Raw genomic sequence first — 17481 nt, 5'->3', positions numbered from 1 at the left:
ACAGATATATAATCCATTCATGCTCCATAGATAGATGTAAGTACAAAAGAAATGTGAAATCACCTCAAAATATTTTTGGAAGAAATTTGTTATCATCTCTAAATCGTTTAAACTAAAGATTTAATCATTTAAATCATTTAAATTTATTGTTTTATTTATTAATATATTTTATATTGAAAATCTTTTAGAAAAGAATAGAATGAATATAACAGAGATTACTTATTAATGCGATTCACAAAAATGAAAGGAATTTATTAAGAATCGAGTATTTGTTGAAAGATTTATTCTATATTGGAACATATCATCCATACATAGCACGGTCAATACCGATCTCGCTTTGTTTCGTGTAAAAAAGGTGGAAATAAAAATAATATACAACAGACAGAGGGCTCTCCCTCTTTCTCTTTCTCTCACTTCTGATCTAATTGTGACACTACTCTCAATATCATTTATCTTCTACTTCCCTTATAACAATTTACAAGAATTCACAAATCGAAATTAGAGATCTGTACATTCTTGTATAATTTAATTTAAAAAAAAAAATTATTTGTCATAACACATGTTGTTAAACGTCTATATATATTTATATATATATATATATAATATATAACAATAAAATCAATATTTATAATAAATCGGTATCGATACCGAGTAAATAATAGATAACAATTAAAATACAAATCTATATTTTACAAGAGGAAATAAATTATATCTATATCTCATAAACTTCGAATTTCATTCGAATGTATATATATATTTAAAAATTATGATAATCGGAAGAGAAATAAATTAATGTACAAAATGCTAAAGAATTTCTCGAATATTTTATGGGGATTATGCCAATCCTTAGCGTGTTCAGTGAGAGAAAGTAAAGAAGAGAAAGAACATCAGTCGACTCGACCAAGTCATCCAATTAATCGCGAATAACAATATGGCTACCAGCGATCTCTCGGTTTATGTACATGCAGCGGGTAAATTTATTTTTTCTTCTTCAACTTTTTTCTTCGTAAAACGATTGTACTAGGAGGAGTTCTGTAAATGTTCATCTATTTTACACATTCATTTGCAAGTGTTCGTGCTTCGTTTGAAAAAAGTGAACAATTTTTCAAATCGTTTCGCAATTCTCGAGCAATATCATTTTTGGATTAAAAGAAACCTATTTGGACGCATTAATTTATTCGTCGTGTTGGTTTGCTGAAAATTTCCTATACTTTTTTTTAATAATTATCACTTTCATCAGACATTTTTCACTGAAATTTAAAATTTCCGATGAAATTACCATTCAAATTTTGCACCTGTCTCTAACTTCATGAATCATATGTGATCTGCATAATTGATACAATTAATACACGTGTAATTAATGTAAAACGATTCATTACTTGTTTAATATCCATATATGATTCATGAAAAATTCTTCGTTTTCTTTTTCAATGATATTTTTTTATTTTTTTTGAACAACTCACTGGCAGAATAATGGATTAAAAAATTAATCTAAAACCAATCAAAACGAATCTGTTTCGGATGGAAAACGAAATTTCCAATTTGCTTCTCACCGAAGTTTTTATTTTCTTTTCTACTATTATTTTTTTTCTCTTTCAAAAAAATAGTGATTTCTTTACAATATTTCTCTCTCTCTCTCTCTCTCTCTCGCTCGCTCGCTTTCTCTCGCTTTCTTTCTCTCCCTCTCTTTCTCTCTCCATTAATCTACACCCTGATGCCCATGCATAATCGATTTATAGTAAATTTTTATTGCGTCCACAAGGTCGGATACGTATTTGCAATTATTTTCTTTTTATTCTTCATTTTTTTCTTTTTCTCTCTTTATTCCAGAAAAATATATATGTTTATACATGTATGTATGTATTTATGCATGTATGTATGTATGTATGTATGTATGTATGTATGCATGTATATATGCAATATGTATATTTATATACATAACAGTGCCACGAGATGGAAACCGTCAACAATGGACAACATTTTCTGTTTCTTTCTTTTCTTTTCTTTTTTTTTTTTTTTTTTATATATCAGACTTTGCGAAATAAGTACCGAAGTAAATCTGTCGTCCTGTTTCGTGTCACATTTTCGATTCTGTCATTTCGCGGAAATGTACAGGTAATAAAATATATTTATGATAAAACCCTTGAAATTGCCAGCAATTTTATTTCTTCTTTTCTTTCTCTTATATTTTTTTTTTTTCTCTTCATGTTTAATATACTCTTAAACACTACGGATGTGTGACTCTAATATGATTAAATCAAGATGGCGGAAGGAGCCATGTTTTTCGATTCTAACCTCTAACAGAAACATCAGAAAAATAATTATTAACCTTTTGAAATTAATCGTATTATTTTTTTCTTTTCATTAAATTAATTTTTTTGAAAGTTTTCTGCCTGTGAGCTGTTCGTAACAAATATTCTCGATCTTTATTTTATACAGAAAATTTTCATTTCTTTTCTTCGAACGAAACAATTTGTAAATTAATTTATTCATCTTTTCTTCTATGTTAATGTTTAACCATCGTATCACTGTGACATCAAGAAGCAAATTAAATCGAGGAAATGATACATACATGGATGAGAGTTAAACGTGAAGAATACAGGGTGATGCGAATATCTCCATACGACATGTGACAATGACGATGTTTTTTTTTTTTTTGCATGGAGGCTTGTGTTGAACATTATATATTGAACATCCCAGTGTAGATTCGTATATGGAGAATTTGGCATCAGCCTATAGAAAATTGAAACGTGAACAGATCTCCTCCATAGCTCGGCCAGCAACAATGAAACGAAAAAACAAGGGAGTGTGGATAGTACAATGTACAAAGCTAATTTACAAAGGTGTCGTTCGGTTACCCTCTGTATTTCACGGCTCGTCTCGCGCTTCTTCGTCTCTGTTTCTTTTATATGTACACAATGCACTCTTTTTGAACTCTATGGCTTCTGTGGTTTCTCTATCTCTCTCCCTCTCACTCGCACACCACGCATTCTGTGTTTTCTTTTTTTTTCTTTTCTGTCTTCTTATTTCTACATAATTAACGCTTTTTTTTTTCTTTTATATATATCGCCATTCGCCACTTTAAATCCCGCCAATCGTCAGAGAAATCATCGATTACGAATTGTTGCCCCTCGTACCACCATTTTGTAACGCTCCTCCCTCCCTTTCACTCCTTGCCGATGAAAAGGCTTGCAATACTGTGTAAGAAAAATAAATAGCTTCCTCTCTTTTCTACCTCTTTGTTATTAGAATAAACTTTGAACATTTCTTGGATTTTTTTTTCAGGAAAATAAATATTTCAACGATTCCATAGATATTTCTTGTTGGTATCGTTTCTTTCTTGTTTGTTTGTGTTCCTTTATTTATTTATTTATTTATTTATTTATTTATTATTATTATTTTTTTTTTTTTTTTTTTTAGGTTAGAATTTAACTTGTGGAAACCATGCAACGCCCTCTTTGCAACGCCATCTATTCTCCATTGTTGTACTCAACACGGGGGACACACTGAAAGAACCCCTTTTCCAGAATGGTTTTGCAAAATTACCAAAAGGAGAGTTTTTTGAACTGAAAATTTTTACAAAAAGCAATTTTCGAATTCCACTTTTTTTTTAATGGAAATCTCAAATTTTTTTTGTCGGAGAATTTTTACTTTTCTCATCTCGCATCTCACAGTATTGCATGTCAACAAAGCGCAATGAAATTCGTAAAATGAACAAGCCACAAAAACAATTTTCATTTTGTTAAAAAATCGGTATGTAATCGAACTTTATGCTCGAAGATCAAGCTTGCAGTGTATTTTCATTAAAAATTGCAAAAAAACTTTTCTCTTTCACGTATAACGTGATTCACTTGTACGTTTTTAATCCCTCCTATCATATGGAATTCGAGAACGTCCCAAAAATATCGAACTATAGCTTACATAATAGTTAAATGCATACATCTTTGCATAAACTGTTTCTCGTCGTTCGTTTTGAGACATTTCGTGCTCGGAATAAAATTGAGATCTATGAAGATCTTCAACGCAACAAATTTTTCGTAAGAATTCTTTCTATTCGAAATTTTTGATAAATGCAAAAATTCTGCCGGTTTTCTTTTACCTTAAAGAATCAATATGGCGATAGATATTAATATTTTGTACTCAAACAACATTCAACAATTTTTTTTTTTCAGAAACGTGCTCTCTCTATTTTCGTTCAAATTTTTATTGTAAATTTTTTAAACTCATGCAATTATAATTTTTTTATAAGTTTTATTATTGTTCTTATTTATCTTGAAAGAATTGTTGAATAAAGACCGACAGAATTTTTGCACTTACCTAACAGCTTTATTCGCGCAGCATAACTTAGCAGCCTTGAGTTTCCAATGGTTTTCAGCCATTCTTTCTCGGTTCATTGCTTATATGGAGCACTTTTGATATTCACTATTGCTTAAGAGGTGGAAGTTAATTTTTAAATTAACTTCGCGATATTCACTTCATGCCTTTACATATATTAATAAATTTTTTAATTTTAAATCGGAAAATTAAATTATCCACGAAGGATTTGAATAATACTTCGTGACAGTTTCAAAGAATTTCCAGAAAAATTAAAATTGCACAATAATCTTAAAAAAAAAAAAATAAATAAATAAAAGAAATAAAAGCACCATAAAAAATTAACGCAATATAAAATTAATTAAATTTCGTAAATAAATTTTGAATAAATTTTCGAATTATTAAATATGCTTTGATATTTGGGATACCAACTAACCTGAAAAAGAAGTCAGCCCCGTGGAACATAAACTGGCAAGAACAGTCTTCGTCCTTTCTTCAATATATTTCTCGCATTGTTTCTTCGCAAAAAATACACATCGATTTAAAAGACAGATACATTATCTCGTATAACTTTTCTCGTCCAGTTTTGTTGTTGTCGCTTAATCTTGCAACTATGCATTCGGGTTCATTTTTCTTATCATCTCTCACTCGCTCTCATTCTCTCGCTATTCACTTAACTATCTCATATGTCTTCATTTTCATCGTGCAACACTGTATTATTTATATGTTTAAAGACTTCATCGACATCATTATCATTATCATTATCATCATCATCATCATCATTATCATCATCATCATCATCATCATCATCATCATCATCATTAGCAATCGTTAAAATTATTGTACATTATTTAATTAGTAATCGTTAGAATATAATATTGTTGATGTACATGTGGCTCCACCAAATTCATTGCGGAGAACGCGTAAATTACTAGACACGCGTGAATATAAGAGAATCCCACTTAGTCGAGAATACCCGAATTCGTTTCTTTTTTTTTCTTTTTCTTTTTAAAATTCACTCTTCTTTCGAAGAATTTTTTTATTTCACTTAATTTTTCTCGATGATTTTTTTTTTTAAATGATTTATTATTTTTAATTTTTTTCCCTTAGAATTTCAGATATATTTGGGCATAAAATATTTCAGGTATTCGAAAAAGGCTTCCTCGAGCCACAGTCGATGTAGCTTCATTTACTTTTACAACTTTGAATTACCAATTCGGGGATTTTCAACCGAAAAACGATGAAATTACAAAATAATTTCGATCCTAAATTCTTACGAATTCTTTCGAATTTTATATAAATTCGAAATTTCTCAAATTTTTTATACTCTCCATTATAAACATTTACAAAGAAAGGATTTTGTAATTCCATCGTAATTGCTCGTAATATTCTTAGCAAGTTTAATCCTAATGTTGTTTATATCTGATTTGCAATTTTCAAGATCAAATCGACTGAGACAATTTTCGCGCGTGCCTATCGAATATCTATGTCATGTAACTTCTATTAAACGCACACGGGCGTAATAAGTCGAACTGCATCGCCGCATTGCCAATCCGCAAGAAAATCTCTTTGCACTTGCGCGACGAAATTTTTTTTTTTCCATCATTTTTCAGTTTCTTTTTTTTTTATTTTCTATTTGTCTCTCTCCCATATATTCTAAGCGGAGTGCACACCGAGTCCTTCTTCCTTTCTTTCCTTTTCATACAGATTCAGTCTCTCTCTCTTACACACACGCACATACACGCACCTACACTCATTCATGCACAGTTCGAACAGAACCACTAATTGTTGTACATACAAAGTATCGCTTGCCATCATCATTTAAATTCGCGCGCGCGCGTTTATGTTGTATACACACGTGTGAAATTAGTGTTGGGAATCGTAACGCGACCTCTCCTCTTTTCAATTCCTTTTCTTTTTTCTTCCTTTTTTTTCTTCTTCTTTTTTTTTTTTTTTTTCAATTACGAAGGAACAAATTCGTAACTCGATAAAAATTTGACTACTAAAATTTATAATAAAGGAGGTGTACTGTACTTTACACAATACACGAGTATCGTCAATTTTGCAACACCGTTCTCGAATTTCTACGAGTGACGCGAAAAAATTGCAACTACGCGAAAAATTTTGCGATAAAAGTTCTGCACGAACAGACTGTGTCGACCTCGAAAAATTTTCAAAGACACTCGTCTAAATGCGTATCTCTTTATTTATATATAAACTTTCTTCTTTTTGGTTCAAGTGTCTCTTTTAAAAAAATTCCTACAGCCAAAAACACGAAAATTTTGATGGAGGTCGACGATTCCAAGCGTTTGAAAGTTCGCGCGCAAATCGTTTGGCGGGAACGTTTCAAATGTCACAAAAATGAGGAACAACGCCGCGAGAAAATTTTTTCCTTTAACAAATTCATCCCTAAAAAGAATTTCGAAATAGAATCGAATTCAACAAATCTAACCTACTAGAATCACAAATGTTATTGCAGATGTTATCTCTGCAAATTCGATCATTAATTTAATTTTTTTTCTATCAACTTCGATTCATCGATAAATATCCGATGTCCATCGTTGTCGAAACGAGTCTCAAGGATCATTCATCACTGACTTTTCACGATCACGAACCGTGATAACGTCTTAAATTAACTTTCTTAAAAAACAACTTTCCAATCACAAAGCCGATTTGATTCCCATCACTGTACACAAAATACCACGTAAATGTGTGTGTATGTTCGTGTCTATGTATATGTATGTATGTATGTATGTAAGCATGTTTGTGTGTATCAGTGTGCAACCTAGCGAATATATAATATACTGTATATATATAAAACGTTCCAAATAGAAATAATATTTTACCAATTATCAATCGAATGCGGAGCAAAAAAACTCCCATCAAATTTGTTTCTCGATTTTTTCGTTATTATACGATTTTTTTTTTATCGTTTTCTACTAAAACGTACAACAATAATTTTTTTTTTTTTTTTTTTTCAGTCTAATACATTCCAAAGCACCAATATCGTTATAGTTCTCCAATCCAATATGGCCGCACAACCGAGTATCCACGAGCCACGGTCTTTCTTTTTTTTTCCCCTCTCCTTTCCTCGGAGAGAAATTTCTCGCATTTTTTTTTTTTTTTTTCGTTCGATGCACGCGCTTACATCTACTAAAAAAAAGAAAAAAAAAAAAAAAAAAAAGAAAAAACGAATAGTCAAAATTCGTTCTTTTTCCTCCGATTTAAATTTTTTCTCATCTCGCATCGAATCCTTGGTTTAACAATAATTTCGTTACGATTAATGTATGTATAGTAATTATCGTTACATAATTGCTAGATTAGAAGATACGAGACACGCTTGAAATTTTTTTCGTATGTTCTTTTTCTTATCGAACAAGCGCACGCTTTTGAACATCATGTTGATGCACGATCGATCGAGTTTCAAGCGGTATAGTTGTATAGTTGTGCTTCGTTTAAGATTAACATTCTCTCTTTCTCTTTCTCTCTCTCTCTCTCTCTCTCTCTCTCTCTCTCTCTCTTACGACTAGTAAAACGTTAGTACGACGTACTTTCGAGTCAAGAGACGAATTTACGAATTAAGAAACGCACGTGCTCGTAGTTTCTTCGTTAAAGCTAGTATAGTTGTCAGTAAAATTTAATATAGTTGATAGTGGCAGCATACACTTGCTTCGACACACTTGTCGTCACATCCATATCGTGTCGACAATGAAATATTTTATATTTGATAAAGGCTGATAATAATCGCCTGTCGTTAGTATAGTTCTTAACTATAGTTAATCGTCGTCGATATCGATTACGCAGTTCGAAATCAAGATTCAACCGATGGACAACACATCCTTCGACGATAAAAATATCACATTAATGCACCAGCATATAACAGTACATTGAGTATAGTTGATGGAAATGCCCGAACTACGGGGAGACGACTATAGTTGAATCTATATAACGCGTTTAATAGTCGACCATGCAAAAATTTCTTGTCGAATCGAATTATATGCGCGCAACTATGCTACATTTTCAATTTACAGGTAACTATAGTGTAATGATCAACTATAGTTACATTTCTCTCAATGAATCATCATATAAACGTTACTTCAATCAAAAAATGGCTAGCTTCAGCCTAATATTAAACTTTAAACAACTCCAAATCCTAACTATTGTCGATTAGGGAACAACTATAAATTAGATCGACCATACTTAATTTTAAGTTTAATTTTTCGTTTATGAACAGCATTTATATTCTTCTCGCAAAACACGTTTTCACTCGAACCTAAATAATGAGTCGAGACAACCATATACGATTCAACAACTATACCCTTTCTCGATTGATCGCACGTTGTGTCGTTTTTGTATACGCGTTCTTCCTGCGAGAATGTTGCGCGCGTATGTGTGTGTGTGTGTGTGTGTGTGTGTGTGTGTATGCCCGCGTGCATTTTCATTAATGCAAGTACAAATGTTAGTGTTAAGTGTTAGTAATAATAATAATAGCGGTAACAGGAGCAATAATAGTAATAAATAGTAGTAATAGTAGTAGCAGTAGTAGTAGTAATAGTAGTAGTAGTAGTAATAGTAGTAGTAGTAGTAGTAGTAGTAGTAGTAGTAGTAGTAGTAGTAGTAGTAGTAGTAGTAGTAGTAGTAGTAGTAGTAGTAGTAGTAGTAATAGTAGTAATAATAGTAGTAATAGTAGTAGTAGTAAGTCGACCGGGTGCACATCCGACGAGGGCAGGTCCTACAGTGACAAATAACGACGGTATTGTTTCTTTAAAATTCTGGGACAATTTGTACAATTTATCTTTCACTTCTGCGATCCTTTTTTCCACCATTTTTTTTTTTTTTTACCTTCGTTACATTATCCTTCAGATCCTTATTCGTATGCCTAGCAGCGATAATAGTTCTAATATCTCACTATTATTTATTTTCTTTTTTTTTGTTTTTCTTCTTCTTCTTTTTTTTTTTTTATATAGTAAATTATAGCAAATCAACTGTTACTATTTTGCCGACAGTTGATAAGTGTGATCAAAAATTTTTGTACGTTTGGGTGTTAGTATTGGCAGCCCCGAAAATTTTGTTAGTCGATTGTTAAGATGATTTACTAGTGTTTTCACAAATTGTATTACAATAAAATCAATGCGTTTATATATTTTTGTTATTTACAAATTATTTGCAACAACCGTAAAATAATTTCCATTATCGTTCGAAACTACTGTACAATACTCACTTATTGCAGTTTTATCACCACATCAATTTTTTATTTACTTCTAGAATTTCGAAAATCATCGACGAAATTTTGAAAACGAATTTTATATACATGGTAAAAAAAAAAAAAAAATATCGAATAATATCAAATAAATATTTTCCTAGAGACTAGAGAAATACTACTTTCACTAATTAATTTTTAAAAAATTGAGCAGTATTCTCACGCATCATTAAAATCCCAAATTTTGACTTATTGTTGATGTAAAGATAATAAGAAGAGGACTAATTTCACGAAAAAAAATTTACTTCGATCGATGATAAAAATTTCGAAACAATTCTACAATTTTTCAACAAAATTTATTTATTTATTTTTTACTTTTTTCATGATATTGGTCTCAAAGAGATTAGTCAACGAAGAGATTCAGAAAGGATGAAAAATATAAGGCAAGAATTTCGATTAAAATTCTCAGGGCTCCTTACTCTCTCTCTCTCTCTCTCTCTCTCTCTCTCTCTCTCTCTCTCTCCATTCTCTCTTTCTCTCTTCCTCTCGTTACAAGTAACAAGTATGTACAATATTAAATTGTATATATTCCGCGGGTGAGAAAAAGAAGCGAGAACGAAAATTCATCAGTGTATTTATAAACCCAGAAAATAATGCATCAAACTACCATAACAAAGTATAATCATTTAACTTTATTTATAATAATCTTCAGCTTATAAGCTTCCTCCGTTTCTTCTTCATTTTTCATCGTTTTCTACAGCTTCCAATAAATTAAACGACTCCCTTTCCTTCTCTCTCTCTCTCTCTCTTTCACTCGTTTTCTACCTCGCAATTAATAACAAGAACCTTCCTCACTATAGTACTCTTTCACTCTTGCTCCTTCATTTTCTCTCTCTCTCTCTCTCTCTCTCTTTTCATTCACACTCTTTCTCTCCCTCTCTCTCGCAGGGCTGAACGTTGCCTCGAATAAAAAAATACCGTATCTCAACCGTCTGTCAGCTAATTACGAACGCGAACCGTATTGAATCATCTTCCATCTCGCTTCAACGTGTCAAAATTCAAGTTACGTTCACGGTGACTGACTACCTTCGGCTAAATACCGATATTTAGCGGTATTTACGATAGAAGGAGAGACACAAGGCTCTGCCAACACTTGACTTCATTTTGTACTAACTTATTTACTTAAGTTAATCTAAAGTTTACAGGTTCCCAAGATCAATTTTAAGCATCAACCATTATTTTTCTTTCTTCTGTATTGACAACACAGATGGATTTCATTATAGAGATATTATCATAGAGATTTGGATAAATTTTAAAATTTTATAAATCTTACATTCATCTTTTTTTACAAGTTTTCTCAGATTCTATGTATAGAATTTTCTTAACATTCTCTTCTTATCTTATCTTTTAATATACACGTGAAAATTAAAAGACAATGGGAAAATCCTTTTGTACAGTATTAATATCAATTATATAACAAAGCTTCGAAAAACCGAATGTTTTTAATGTTATTTAAAATATTTTAATCACCTTTTGCAAGATGATTATCCTTTTAAGAAAGGATATTCATAAGAAAATGATGTATTCAAAATTCACTCTAGCATCATCATTTCTTGTTCCAACTCTTATAGTCAGTCGTCACCGTGCTCACGATCCAGAATCCGGAATATTTTTACACATACACATGAATCTACGCACGTATACGTGTAGGCGAAAAGAAACATCTAGGAGAAACGGGACAGATCAGGATGCCCGGGCGGACAAACAGACAAGAGAGATTGCGGCACGATGCGCATACATATGGTATGTAATCAGCGTGTGTGTATGAGTGTGATCACCAGTGTGTGGCATGTAGTACGTGTGTATATATATGTGCGCGCGCGCATACGTGCTTATGCTTGCGTATGGAGTGTAAATGGTGGTTCGTCACATTTAAAAGGAGTATTATAGTTTGTCCCTTAAAAAACACAGAAACTCGAGTCTACGCTTGGCAGTATCATGAACAATTCGCACGCTCGAGTATCGTCAGAGAACTCGAGCGAACGCACGTATTTTATATATATAGATGTAATGTATGTAACGTATATATGTATATACATATATACATATATATTCTTTTGCATTTTTTTTTCTTTATCTCATTTTTGTTATATCGCTTATAATATCTCTAGATGTCGCCAGATAACACGCGTGATGGTAGTAGTAGTAGTAGTAGTAGTAGTAGTAGTAGTAGTAGTAGTAATAGTAGTGTATCTCCCTCTGCTCTTTATATTCCTCTCTTCCTCTTTTTTTTTTCCTTCCCTCTCCGATTGTTTTATAATTACATTTTTAATCGCCTGTTTGCAGCAGCATTCGAGAAAAACGACGACTACGACACATTTAAACAATGAGAAATCGACGTCAACGGTTAACGCCCTTGGCAGTGATCGTAGAATTGCATGTAGTTTTTCTTCCGTTCGAATGTATTTATGTCTATGTGTATTTATGTAGCGTGTTATGTGTATGCGCGTATGTGACGTATGCATGCTCGTGTGTACGTGTGCGTGCGTGTGTCTTCCTCGCGCATTCGTCGTCGCCCTTCCACTCGTACTCTCTTGCATTCCTTCTCTTTCTCTCTCTCTCTCTCTTTCTCTCTTCGTTCTTTTCACTCTTTCTTTTCATCTCCTCAGCTCACACTACACACGGAGTAACGTGTGACCGGTTTATGATTCGTCGAAGGATGCGGTTCACCTTGATTCCCGCTGGATCTTTCAACGTCAAACTTGTTCGAGAGAAAACGTCGCCTCGAGGGGCCAAGAATTCTGCATATCTCCACGACGACATCTGTCGCCAATTGCGCGAAACGCGTTTAGACGTTGCATCGGAAATCATGGCGAGGATCCACGCGTGTCCTTTTGTGTATAATGGGAAAAATCTCTCCTTGATTCAAGGGCGGTTCTAAACGCTATGAAACAAAAAAATGTCGATGACGACCTGCCGTCGACGGTCCGTGACAATTTTTTTTTTTTTTTTTTTTTTTTTTTTTTTTTTTTTTTTTTTTTTTGCGTTCCAAAATACAGACATCATGATTCTTTTGAAAATTTTCCGCCACGTCGTTCTCCCATATACACAGACTAGCTTTCCCCTTTTTATTGCACGATTTTTCTCTTTTGATATGGAAGCAGAAAAAACAAAAAAAAAAAGAAACTACTCCACCTTCGTTTGAACGTTCAAGCTCTGAAATTTAAAACTGGATCAATCTCGTGTATCCATTCTCGTGTAACTATCTACAGGGGTACTTTGTTCGCTTTCCTCGTTGAAAGCAATCAAGTTCCCCAAAAGGAGTCAAAGTCTCTTGTGTGTCAGTCAAGTAAGGTCAACTATATAGTCTAATCTATTAAAGACAAATTATACAGTTAGTAACAGTTTATACTTCGGGCAAACTTCAATAAAGTGGCAACGATTCATAACGTAATATAATATAATATAATATAATTCTAACAATTGAAAAAGCTCATAGTGAGAAACATATAAAACATACGAGAGCTTGATCCATCCAGAAACAAAAGTGAATGTTTGAATGATTGAACTTTAGTCTCTATATACGAAAGAACAACTTTACAAAGTGTTATCCTTCAACAATTTAATCGTGGATATCTTTGTAAGACAACCACTTATAGCGAATCAAAGGGAAGTAGACGATTTTACATGTTATTCTCGCGTGTAGTACGCTTAAACGTTAACATTTTTTTAAGGACTCTAGAGCCCGAACGAATATTTTTTGTTTTTATATTTTAATGATCGTTGATCCGCCTATCATTAACGACGTTCAACGACAAATACTACAGATATATGCAATAGGCAATGTCGTTGCGATGCGTGTTGCGCTTAAGAAAAATTTTCCTTCTATTTCCCAACTATCCTTTTATCATTCCTCATCTTTCCTGTAGCAAAAAACGACGATGTCCGAAAGCACTCGTTCTTAGTAGCTGCATGAGTGTGTTTTGTAGTACAACAAAGTATATAGATGTCTGCAAAATATAGACGTGTGCAAAAATGTATCCGGCGTGCTGGTGTCATTGTACAGGTCCTCTTCATCTTCGTTCGTTGATGCGCTTACTTTTCTTTTCGTCGATCATCCTTTCACTTCCACCTAATTTTTTTCCATGGATTAGACCGTGATCCAACTGTTTAAAACTCTACTTTCATCTATCTTTACATCGATCGATCCGTTTCAATTTCGTCTAAAATAAACAAGATTCCAGCAAGATGCCTCGTTGAGACGGTGGTTTTCGAGCTCGGTAGCGGGTATCGTGTTACCAATATTGGAGTGGATTAATTCAAAATGCAAGCGACAATCACGTTGGTGGCGATGATGGTGATGATCTGGTTGTATTACACTTAAGATTTCTACTCGAAGCTTCGTCCGTCCGAAATCTCGTGCCATCACAACGCACATCTCTTCCTTCTTCTGCGGTGTGGCAGTGTCCGCCTTGCGGCATTTTGCATAATTTATAGATCTTTCCTTGTCTTTGTAGAATTTTTATGGGACGTAGCGCGACTGTCCCTGTCCCCCGAAACGTGTCGATCCGAGGCGTATCGAAGGCGTCGTAAAATAGTGGACGTAATGATTGGATATAATGATTATTCATTGGATCACGTGCATTGTTGCCGATTTTCGAATATCAAACGATTTGTTGGAATTGTTCTTTAAACCGCCCCAAATAGACACGATCGGAGTAAAATGTTACTTAGATCACTAGTAACTTAATGCGTGGATATTTTTTTTTTTTTTTGTTTTCGTCTTCTTCAATATACGATAGGTATAACTGTACAATAGTAAAACACAGCACGTCTATAGGATCTTACTATTTTGTTCTAGGCAAATTACTAGTAACTCGTTCTTTTGTCCATTTTCATTCCGTCTGATATTCATTCGTTACTACGTTATATCCCTTGTTTCATCTCGTTTCATTCTCATTTCATGATTAATTTTTCATTTTGTTTCACGTCGTTAAAATAAATACAGTACCGCCTTAATTAATTCCAACATTTCCACATTGTATTTTCTTTTTTTTTTTTTTTTTTTTTTTTTTCCCTCCTTTTTTTCCCCTCAGAAAAACTCCGCCTCGCGTTATAATCGCACAAGAATTTTACGTTTTTTTCTTTTTTTTTCTTTTTTCCTTTTTTTTAATTTGCTCGTTTAACTTACTATGGAATACAACTGCATATGATCAGTTAATAGCATAGAGTTACAGTGTTACAACATTAAGAATCTTAGTGTACAGTGTGGCTCACGTATATGTGTATTGCACAGGTATGTCTCTGAATCTTTCCTCAATCTTTTCCCCAATTCTCCTGTGGCTAAAGTCTCTCTCTTGTTATGTCTTTGGGTGTGCATGCGCGCGTGTACGTGGTGTGTGTATATACGTGTACATACGTGTGTCTGTCATTCTCGGTTCGTGTTTGAGAGTCGGCTGAAAATCGATCGCAGAACTGCACTGATCTGTCTGCTGATCGGAATATTCTCAACGCCAGTTTTCCATCTTTCGCTTCTTCTCTCAACAATTGAGTGTGTTGTTTCCTTTTTTTTTTTTTCTTTTATGCTAGCATTGCATGTCCAAAGTATCGATCAAATCGAAAATATCATCAACTTTTCGAAACCCGCTTCTAATCTCTCGTCTTCTCAGCTGATCTGGCGCGACTCTGTTCTTGCCTCTTCGTAAAGAGATTTTTTTTTTTTTTTCAATTTCCTCAACAATTTCCTCATCAACTTGCCATAAAATTCATTCCCCGTTCTATCTCTTCTTCGTTCGGTATTCTTTTTCCTCCACTCATTCCCGTCCTCATGCATCCACGACTTTTTCTCTCCTTCTCTCTTGCTCTCTCTCTCTCTCTCTCTCTCTCTCTCTCTCTCTCACCGTCTAAACGCAAATTTAATATTTTCATACACTCACTCCCTCTCTTTCGCCCTATTCTCTCTCTTTCTATCTCTCTCTCTTACTCACTCACTCACTCTCTCTCTCTCTCTCTCCCCCTCGTTCTCTCACTCTGGCATAGATTTACAATATTTTGCTCGATTTTGTTGATTTTTTCATCTTTTTTTTTTTATTAAAAAATTAAAACGGACGGTTAAATTGGTTTCGTTTGTTGGTGAGCCGATGTCCGCTGCTGAAGGCACAAGGCTTTGCACTTGAACTCGGTCACCTAGCCTAGCTTCACTGACTTACTACGACCTACTACCAACTAGCCTCGCTTACTTTTACTTTACTTAACATTGTCCTACATTGTCCTACCACGCTTTTGTTCTCTCTTTCCCTCTCCCTCTCCCTTTCTATTCCCATCGCGCAACCCCTTTTCATTGCCATTTCGCGAAAAAGAAAACTCGGACGCGCGCAAATGCCAAGCCTCGTCTTCGACATCTTACTCGTCGCGGGAAAACCGTTCTCTCTTCCCGAATCATTCATTCGCTTCGTCATCTTCACGATCAACCGGCGCATCCCTTAAACCCATCTCTTTAATTACGTCTTTCCTTCGTATAAACAATTGTACATGCTAGCAATATATTATTATGCTATGTGTTGCGATATAGACTCTATGGTATCATTATGTATAATCGTATCGTTTGTTATTTTTTTTTTTTTTAATCCTCATCATCATCATCATCATCATCATCAATAATCATTTTTTTTTTTGTTTTTTTTTCTTTGTTTACTTCGCACTCGATTCGGCCAGGCCAGATCGCTGCTCAACAGCCGGCCTTTCCTTCCTTCCTTCCTTCCTTCCTTCCTTCCTTTCTTCCTTCCTTCCTTTTCTATCCCTGCTTTTTAGCTTTTTTTCACATTAGAAGAGTGCGATTATTGATCCTGTCGGTTCTATATCATCGGTTATAATCATATAACACGATTATCGTAATAACATTTCCAGTCACAACTCGGCCGAAAATTGCACACACGCATACAACAATTTATTACACAGGCACTCCCTCCCTCGCATTCGTAACTCCTCAACTCGTCAACCAACTTCTCTATTCCAAAAGTTGCATTCATACCAACAACGCTTTGTTGCTCCTTTACAACGCGCCCGCTCCTTTTGTATAGCGCCGCTACCTTCGAAACACGTACACGTTATACATTTACATATCGATTCCGGGGGTAGCCAGGTAGAGAATATAGTAATAACATAACTGGTAGGTAGCTCCTTATTACAGTCTCTGTACTGTCTCTACGTATCACAGCCTGGGTGCCTCGCCACTGCCTCTTTCTCACAACTGTCCCTCCTCACGTCGCTGCTAACACGATGTAAACACGTGTCATCGTATCCTCCGCGTCTAAGCTCCCAACTAGCACTGCCGAAAGCTGCTGCAGCCTCCCCCCCCCCCCCCACCTCCCCCACGTTTCACAGCTTTACGAGGCCGGTGCAGAGCCAGAGAGAAGAAGGTGAGAAGCGAATTCTGATCGACGGGCCGATGATGCCTAGACTAGACGACACCTGTCTACTACTAGGTCTCGGTGGTAGGCAGTGGCATGGTGGTGCACTAGTACAGGAGGAGGAGGAGGTTCCTCTCCACGTCCGCCGCGTTTCACGCCTGCCGATGACGCTGCACTCCTCTGTCAGCCTCAACGTCCTGGACGCGGCGCGGACTCGCGATGAAACAACACTATTTGCCGACGGGGATCGGCCACGGGGGAACTAGGGTGTCACGTCCCAGATCTCGGCGAGGAAAACTGGCAGCTTTTTGTTCTTGAACTTCAGACTGAAGCACATCTCGCTGTTCTGGTTGCCGAGGGTCCGCAGCTCGGTCAACACGGACAGCAGCCTCGCGAACACCGTGCCCGGATTCGGTCTGCGCCTGTTGTCCACGTATGCCCTCAACGCCTCCAGATAGATCTCCTGAATCTTCTCGACCTTCCACCCTTCGAGCAGGTTCGGCCTCTCTGCAAGAAAACAGGGGAATCTTTTCTTTGTGGGCCGGGCTCTGGGGATCG

General features: G+C 35.0%; 1 protein-coding gene across 2 annotated transcripts in view; it reads right to left on the bottom strand.

The window, feature by feature from the left end:
- Nucleotides 1-266: 266 nt before the first annotated feature.
- The window catches only part of Ecr (ecdysone receptor), a 129115-nt gene continuing 111900 nt past the window's right edge, over nt 267-17481 (bottom strand). For both annotated transcript variants that reach the window (XM_086906221.1, XM_003693301.4), the window contains one exon: nt 267-17430. In XM_086906221.1, the coding sequence (XP_086762347.1) occupies nt 17186-17430 (245 nt within the window). In that variant the 3' untranslated portion in view covers nt 267-17185. The remainder of the gene's footprint in view (nt 17431-17481) is intronic.

Source organism: Apis florea, unplaced genomic scaffold (assembly GCF_048593485.1).
Source record: "Apis florea isolate Af1SG1 unplaced genomic scaffold, ASM4859348v1 contig_2492_pilon, whole genome shotgun sequence".
Taxonomy (NCBI): domain Eukaryota; kingdom Metazoa; phylum Arthropoda; class Insecta; order Hymenoptera; family Apidae; genus Apis; species Apis florea.
Note: the sequence above shows the minus strand (reverse complement) of the source record. Positions and strands in the feature narration are given on the sequence as shown.